Here is an 8285-nt window from a genome sequence, read left to right as displayed (position 1 = left end):
ACATATACATATGTATGTATGTATATTTGCATCAGTATGTACGTATGAATTTACAAACACATTATATAAACATATTATTATTTATTAGTAGATATATGTATATATATACATATAAATACATAAATACACAAATGCACAAATACGAACAAGCGGAAATGGTCTAAACTGAAAATCGTTAATACTACTGAACCAGCACTCAACTGGCAATGATGAAAATTATTTGAGTACATATTTTAGACAAGGCAGCAAAAATTCGGAAACCATACGAACGAACAACACAGACATACATAAGTGTATTTCGTTTTTAATACGTAAGCAATAGCCATGAAAATAAAAAATAAAAGAAGAATATGTATGTATACACATCACTTAACCATATAAACAATTTAAAGAGAAAATGAGTTAGAAACCAAAAGGTGAAAAGGTAAATTATGAACAAAATTTACAGCACAAAGCTAGTTAATACATATGTGCTATATATACATATGTGAGAGATTTTCAACAAAATACTAATGGCGTTCAATAAAATGAATATTGTTATTAAAAGTTTATTTTTAAGCGACCACTCTTATATATACTTGTGCCGTGTTACATACGAATGTATACATTACTGAACACAGCTGACTAAAACCATATGTACATATATATGTATAATATATGAACGAATTTCTTTAATCAAAAATGAAAGCGAAATTAATATACCAAAAACATTGAAATAATAATGTTAAAAACTATATTTGAAATACATAACCGATACCTAATCTGCAGATAATTACTTGATTTAAGTATATATGTAAATATATAAAATATTTATTTAATATCACGTTCCGCATTTCAAGACGTTCCCTCGGATTTTTATAGATTATGCTTATACTCATTTTTAGGTACAAATTAAACAGCGCTCGTAAGTATTATTCATGTATGCAAATACATATGTATATAATTTGTGAATGAGACAAACATACATACTGTGAGGTGGAAACGTATATTAAATATGCGTATCCGTAAAAGAATGACGGGTGACCAAAATACGACATCGGCTACCGTAAATCGTACGTAAAAGAGAACAAATGTTAAGTGAGAAATACGAGAGTAAATTGCTACGAGAGTATGAATACATATTCATTTATTTAATATTTTGAATTGGAAGAAAGAAAATAAAGCTAAATTAAAACAAGGAGTTGAAAAATCTCATTATTTAACTATAAAAAAAGTTTTAAAGCTCTAATTCGGCACAAAATTTCTTTGCCACGATCTAAATGACGGTACAAAATTTCACAATTATAATTTTTCAAATTCCACATTACACTTATTTAATGACACGATGATTAAAATTTCCCAGATTTTTTATTTATTTTTATCATTTTGTTAAATTATATACTTAGATAAATTATATTTCACACTTTTTATTTTTTTATTTTTTATTACCACATCACATTGACATTCTGAGTATTCGGTCGATTTAACTTTCTTATCTTTTTCATTTTCTTTTTGGAGCTCGTATTTTCTTCTTCGTGGCACTGATAGATTTTATCTACAACTTTTTTTAAGCCAACTGTTTCAACATAATTCTCTTTTATATTTTTTAACCCACGCTTGGTAATATAAAATTATTAACAAACAAACCATTATCATAAATTAACATACTTCATCGATATCGTAACATTTCTTTCTAATTTGAAATAATATATTTATATTGATTATAAGAGAGATCTGATTTCTTTTTTTATTTCACTCTTCTCATTAAGAAAATTTGTTGTGTTGGATAAGCTTTAAAATTGTCGCGTAGATGCGCTGCACAATTATATAGCTCCAACCGTATGAAACGAAATACAAACTCGAACTAAAGATGGTTGCCGAGCATATTTCAGTGGAGCTCTTATTCTGTATGGTACACACTGTACAAAAACAGCTAGGAAAAGTGGGTGAGTATAAAAGTGGAGAATAATGTGAAACCTTGGAGCATGAAAGAGCAAATTTTGCCAAAGAGAAAGTCATTTGCTTTAAATATTTATACGCACACATATACCTTTGTTAAGAGTACATACATATATATTGAAATACATTCGAACGTGACAATTATCCATAGTCTGCCAACAAATAACCGGCATTTGTCAATAAAAAAAATAATTTAAGTAAAGCTCTAAAACTTGAAGCAACTGCAAGAAGGTAGCACTTAAATACATCTTTCTTATACTATATAAGTATGTATGTATGCATGTACATGTATGCATTTGCAAAGTATATACACATGCATACATATGCATGCACATACCTATGTATGCAGGCTTACCTGCGTACGTAATTATTATTTCGTTTGTCAAAGACACGGCTATGACTGATTCATTTTAATTTTCTCTTTGATTTAACTCTTTGTAATCAACTTCTAAAAACCGAATAAATGATGAAATGAACATACGAGGGCAGTCTTAGGTGAATCTGGACTAACAAAGGAAATAAAAATCAAATGACCGAACATTAGAATAATACTCGTATAAAGAGCACGAATTATTTTGGTTCTGCAAAAACATCAAAGAAGTAAGGGAGGACTAGATCAGACGCGAACTTATATTAAATACTCATGCAATCTGTAATTCGAAATCTATGCCAAAATTGATCAATATATGAAGGATTTACATATGTATGTAAAACGTATGGTAATAACTCCCTATCAAGTTTAAGAATCCTCAAACCATATTTTAGATATTTGTATTTTTATTTTGTGTTATAATGTTTAATTATTTTATTCTTTATATTGAGATGGTGATAGATATTCGCAATATCGAAGATTGTTGATGATTATACCAATCTACCCATTCGTGGTCTTTATTTTATGGACGTAGAATGTGAAAATTAAATTTGGCCTATCTTTTCGTAATTGGCGTTCCTGATGTTATATTAAAAAAATTCGTTATTTGCAAATAAGAGAATACTAACTGCTATACTTTTTCTTGTCCTGTTTTTATTTTAGGTATGTTATTTTTGTAAATTTATCTTAGGAATAGGAGGCAGATAGGGTCCAACAGGCATTATTAAACTAAATCCAATTAAAATACCATTTCGCTCTGGCATATACTGTGTATGTAAAATCATATTCAAATGCTGTTATGAAGAAACTAGAGATGAAGAATATCGATACACACATATCCCAAGCAACATTTGGGAATACCTATGGTACGAGACATTTTTGCCAAAGCCACGACAATGATTTCAACTCACAGATAACTCTCCATTACATTATTTAGTGTATACGTGCATAGCAACATTCTATATAACATTCTATATTTCTTGTGACAAGTAGTACATGCATGAACAAGAAAGTATATCGCTAAAACAAAATTCACATTTTGATGTATTCCAAATGCAAATTAATAAATTAGATCTACTCGCCAAAAGAATCATACAGGCATACACACATATGTATGTATATACAAAATATTATAATATTAGCATTGTCAAAGCATTTCAGTTTGCTACTCACGGCACATATTTCACTTTTAAGGAGTCTTTTAGTTCATTAGTTCATTTTTTCGTAAATTCAGTTGAAACCTTTTCACATATTTATAGTTATCCAGCCCAAATTCACATTTAACCTTGCACTTTTCTTCTTTCTTTGTAAATTTAATACTTTCGTTTTGTTTTCATAGACCAATTGTCATTACTGATAATGAGAGTTTTGACAGCAGAAAATAGAAGGGAATTGCTACATGCGATAGTGCGTTTAAGGATGCCACATACTAAAACCAAAACAAACCCTTTTAAAGAATTGTGAATGGATATTCGTTATAAACTCATTTTTTCTAACCTTTTATCCAAAATATTAAAAAAACTTAACAATATTGAAGTTATTGAAAAAAGCTTAAATAAAGTTTTTGATGAAAGTTGAATTAATTATCTGCATATGCCTTAAAGATCACTCGACTAGTAACCTATGGCAGCACTTCCTCATGTGTCATTTCTGTCTTTATATTACCTTTATTATTTTTAAGTCTGTATTTTAACAATTTCTTACCATTTGAGAAAAATCTTATTTGTCAAATAAGAAATAGAAAAAGCTAAAAGCAATAGTTGTGAATATCAAGAGATACCAAAAATGGTTATAATTATCTATTTATATAATAATTAATATTCGTAAAATTTTAAAACTAAAATATGCAGAAAAATAAGCAATCCACCAATGAGTTCACCTCGTGGCTACAAAAAAAGCTGATCGAACTTAATACGGATCCTGATATCTTTGGTTCCTACATAGCAGGAATTCTTGACGGGGAAGATACACTTGATGAGAAGCGTGAAGCGCTCAATGATATACTTAGTGAAATCATTGTATGTCGGAAAAGAACAACTTGAAGTTAGTTTAATTTAAGGGCTTATATATCGAATTTTCTATATATTTTTAAACCATGTAGACAAACGACATTGATTCCTTGATAAGTCTTATTCTCGAAAAATTTGAATCAACGCATCCTAAAGAAGAAAAGAAAACGGATGGTCACATTGATGTAAGTGAGCAATTGGCTAAATTATTAGAAGTGCAGAAGCTACCAACAACCTCAAAGGCGCGAGAGTATACTGAAGAAGAACGACAAATACGGGAACAAATTTTAGCACAATATTCTCAGGTATAACAATAGTAACTATTAAAATGTTCAATAATAAAGATGTTTAATAATAATAGACTGAAGTTGAAGACGTTGATGCGTATTGTTCTGATGAGGATACTGAAGGATCGAATGTCGCTCTTGCAGCCAATTCATTAACTGGAATCGAACGTAATACCAATTTTCAAGATGTAATGGCATTGCAAAAAGAGAAAAGAGAGCAAGCACGATTAGATAGTGCCGCTAAAAAACAGAAAGATAAAGAAGACAGGGAACGTCAGAAGCAACTGCGTGAGGAAAAGAAAGAAAAGCGTAAAACTGTAAAAGGCGAGCGACGTCGGTAGTTTAAAGATGGCTTAATAACTTTAATATATCGCTCCTAATTCAAAAAGATATATACTTTTAAAAATTCTTTATTAATTTTATACAAAGAATAATAAAAAAGTATATAAAAGTCGGAAATGGAAAATCATACTTTATACATTTATTTCAATTATATAACCAACATTTAAAAAGAGCTTTGATTTTTGTTAAATACATAATTAATTTTTTATGTTTAAATGCCTTTTTTATTAGGTGTTTCTATCAAAATGATGTGGTTCGATATAAACGATTTACATTTCTATCGTTGAACTGATTCATTGGTTGAGCCAGTTTAAATGCCATTTTTAAGATTTATAAATATTTCAACACATACTTAAATTTAGTTTTCAGAAAATGTAGATTGATGTGTAAGAGCATTTATTTACTTTTTGAGAACAAGAAAGATGTTTTTTAATAGTGTACGATGGTATTTAATATGTAAATAAAATATTCCAAATGTTTTGATGATCCATATTGACGGAAAATGATTCACCAAAATTAATTACTATTTTGGAATTGGTTGCAAAAGACGGTAACAACCTTGCAATATAAATGCAAACTGTGGCTCGGCTTATCACTGTCCTCGATTCCTTAACCAATAAAATTCCTTTTAGCTTAGTATTGTTGTATAAATGTTGTTTCTTTATGCATCACCAATTCTCTTAACTAATACATACATTTGGTTATCAGCAAATACACAAGTTGCTGCATTGAAGCATATTAACCTTATCAAAATCAAAAATTTTCTTATCAATGTTTTTATTTGTAAAAATGTATACAATATATATATTTTAGAAAAGTTACTTCCACATAAAATACCCGTTTCATTTCATTACCAGTTCAGAGGTTCATTCAAATATTTGCAGAGAAAATGTTTTTAAAATCAAGTCTTTTATTCTCATTACATGCAATTATTGCAGCATATGACAAAGGTATATGTAGATCGCGTCAGGCTTGTCTTAATTTTAATTTACATGTAAACATATACGCTATTTGTTATTTGTAGCAGAGACATCCGTTGTTTTGGGCTTATATCGTTTTTTAATTGTGGACCAATTAAAGGTAACCAAATATATTTAGTATTATTCATATCCATACCAAAACTTATGTACATATTTATATATATTACATATAGTTACATATTAACATATTCACATAAATCTAGTTACCTTGGGACAATGCATTACAATACTGCGCCGACATGAATATGACACTCTTTACTCCCAATACGGAAGAACGTACTGAAAAACTAAGCCAATTCCTTACTGAAATAAGCAAGTTTATATTACGTATATTTCTTATATATAGATATGTAAAGCATTTATGTTCTTAAATTTAGACTTTGTTGATAAACCAAATATTGGCAATGATTACATCTACTGGACTTCTGGCAAATATGATCAAAATCGTAAAGAATTTATTTGGTACAGCACTGGTGAACAGTTCAATTATACTAATTGGCTACCAAACATGCCCGATAATTGGCGAGGCGATGAATTTTGCGTTGAAATGGGATTCCGTGAAGTGGGAAAATGGAATGATAATCGTTGTATATATAAGCGACATTTCATTTGTGAGCATTTGGTAGTAATGTAGATACAATGTTGTTTGAATTTTAAAGTAATATACATATGTACATATTTAATCTAATATACGTACACTATAAATACTATTTAATAACCACACATTTCAAATTTCTTCTTGTTCCTTAGCTTTAAGTATAAGATAACTCATTTGTGAATATTTGGTAGTAATGTCGAAACATTGCATTCACATTTAAAATTATATTACTTTGTTCCATACTATGTATTTTATTCCTGCTATGTATAAACATTATAGACACAGACAGAGAATTATTATACGTTCTCTGCTTCCAAGTAGGCAAACCAGAGAAAGGAAATATGTATATAAGCGTATAAAATAGATAAGTATGTTTGTCAATTATTCTATAACGTAAGTAAACAATTGTTCTCGCTTCAGTTATATTTAAAAACACATTCACATTGGGGCTCATTTACGTAACAATATAATTATACACATTTAAAAAGTTTAATAAACAATCCAATTATAAAATATCGCTTAAATAACTATGGCACTGCGCCTCTTGTCTCTTCGTTTTATTGTGCGCCTGTGTTTATGAACGTATCTGCGTTTGACATATTTATATACATATACATTAATAAAGGTTTAATACACATATGAACATATTTGTAAATAAATAATTTAATTATCTCAAAAGTAAAACATGATATTAAAGTTTATTAAATTGACATCTGCTAAGGTCCCGATGCGTAAATCGATTACTGGAATCGAACTTTATTGCCCCTGATTGTATTTGAGCTTAACGTCTTCGCGCATGCCACTTATGCCACGTGGAAAGAACAAATATAATCGCTTTAGTCAAAATACTGACTTCTTTACTTAATAAACATATTTAATAAATTCTGTTTGAGAATATTGTTTATAGAATACAAGGTTGCGACAACCGTTGATGTCATAAAACCTACAACGTCATACCTTCACTGTGCCAAATAAAAAAATCGTTTGTTAGATTAATGTTTTTTTTTTTGTTTTTGCTATACACCTCACGCTCGTTCCGAATTTTTAATATAAGTTTTTTAACTGCAAAAGTAAATTATTATTAAAAATAATAATAGATAAAAGAAGATAAGCATATTAAAAAGCAACCAACTATTTTGAAACTACATTGTCATCAACCATATGATTTGTATGAACGTTCATGTATTGAACAAAATACAGTTGTCCATTTTGCATGTACACAATTTCGTTGTGGCCATACTAATGGCTTGCACTTGAATGAAATTTTAATATTTTGTTCAAAATTAAATTTTTTATACAAAAAATTAGTAAATAGGTAAATTTATTTGTTTTAAACTATCCATTGTTATTACAAATGATATAATAGAGTTATTTTATTCTTTTATTTGTAAAATAACGTCAGGTTTGTTAGAGCTTTCAATAATTTTACATATTAGTGGCATCACCAGTCCACCTCATCTCTCTTCAGGCAACTCTACTGCCATTGGCAATTATAAAAATATATTGAAGCTAGCAAGAGCGACAACTGTCGGCCTGCAGTCGTGTAGTGGTGCAGTTGAAAAATTTTCATTTCAAAGTGACGAACTGGCTATACTTTTCAACCGGTTTCCCTTTCATTGCGTATAAACAACTGCGCACATTTACCAACTCAAAACTTTGCTAAAGTCTATTAAATTGTCGAAGGCAGGATCAGAGAGTAGGTAGAGCAGGCAGGGGGGAGGAACAGACATAAATTCATTTTAGGATAAAATCAGGAAAATC

General features: G+C 29.3%; 1 protein-coding gene and 1 long non-coding RNA gene across 3 annotated transcripts; one reads left to right on the top strand and one right to left on the bottom strand.

Annotated features, from left to right (window-relative positions):
• The first annotated feature begins 3976 nt into the window (after positions 1-3976).
• Positions 3977-5162, top strand: LOC105232248 (coiled-coil domain-containing protein 43). Of its 2 annotated transcripts, none has more exons than XM_019992499.3 (3): positions 3977-4326; positions 4410-4622; positions 4679-5162. In XM_019992499.3, the coding sequence occupies exons 1-3, from the start codon at positions 4153-4155 to the stop codon at positions 4943-4945; spliced, it is 654 nt and encodes a 217-aa protein (XP_019848058.1). In that variant the 5' UTR covers positions 3977-4152; the 3' UTR covers positions 4946-5162. The 2 variants fall into 2 exon arrangements, with proteins under 2 accessions (XP_019848058.1, XP_019848059.1); XM_019992500.3 differs by having other exon boundaries at positions 4159-4351.
• Positions 5163-5579: 417 nt separating this feature from the next.
• Positions 5580-8083, bottom strand: LOC105232245 (uncharacterized). Its single transcript, XR_003846138.2, has 2 exons — positions 7657-8083; positions 5580-7586 (listed from the first exon to the last, which is right to left on the bottom strand). It is a non-coding gene; the product is annotated as an uncharacterized LOC105232245 (long non-coding RNA).
• Between the last annotated feature and the right edge of the window lie 202 nt (positions 8084-8285).

The sequence above is a fragment of the Bactrocera dorsalis genome, unplaced genomic scaffold, assembly GCF_023373825.1.
Source record: "Bactrocera dorsalis isolate Fly_Bdor unplaced genomic scaffold, ASM2337382v1 BdCtg190, whole genome shotgun sequence".
Taxonomy (NCBI): domain Eukaryota; kingdom Metazoa; phylum Arthropoda; class Insecta; order Diptera; family Tephritidae; genus Bactrocera; species Bactrocera dorsalis.
Note: the sequence above shows the minus strand (reverse complement) of the source record. Positions and strands in the feature narration are given on the sequence as shown.

Coding starts and splice junctions, on each gene's coding strand:
- LOC105232248 (XM_019992499.3), top strand. CDS start 4,153: ATGCAGAAAAATAAGCAATCCACCAATGAGTTCACCTCGTGGCTACAA. Junction 4,327..4,409: donor ATATACTTAGTGAAATCATT/GTATGTCGGAAA, acceptor TAAACCATGTAG/ACAAACGACATTGATTCCTT. Junction 4,623..4,678: donor TTTTAGCACAATATTCTCAG/GTATAACAATAG, acceptor TAATAATAATAG/ACTGAAGTTGAAGACGTTGA.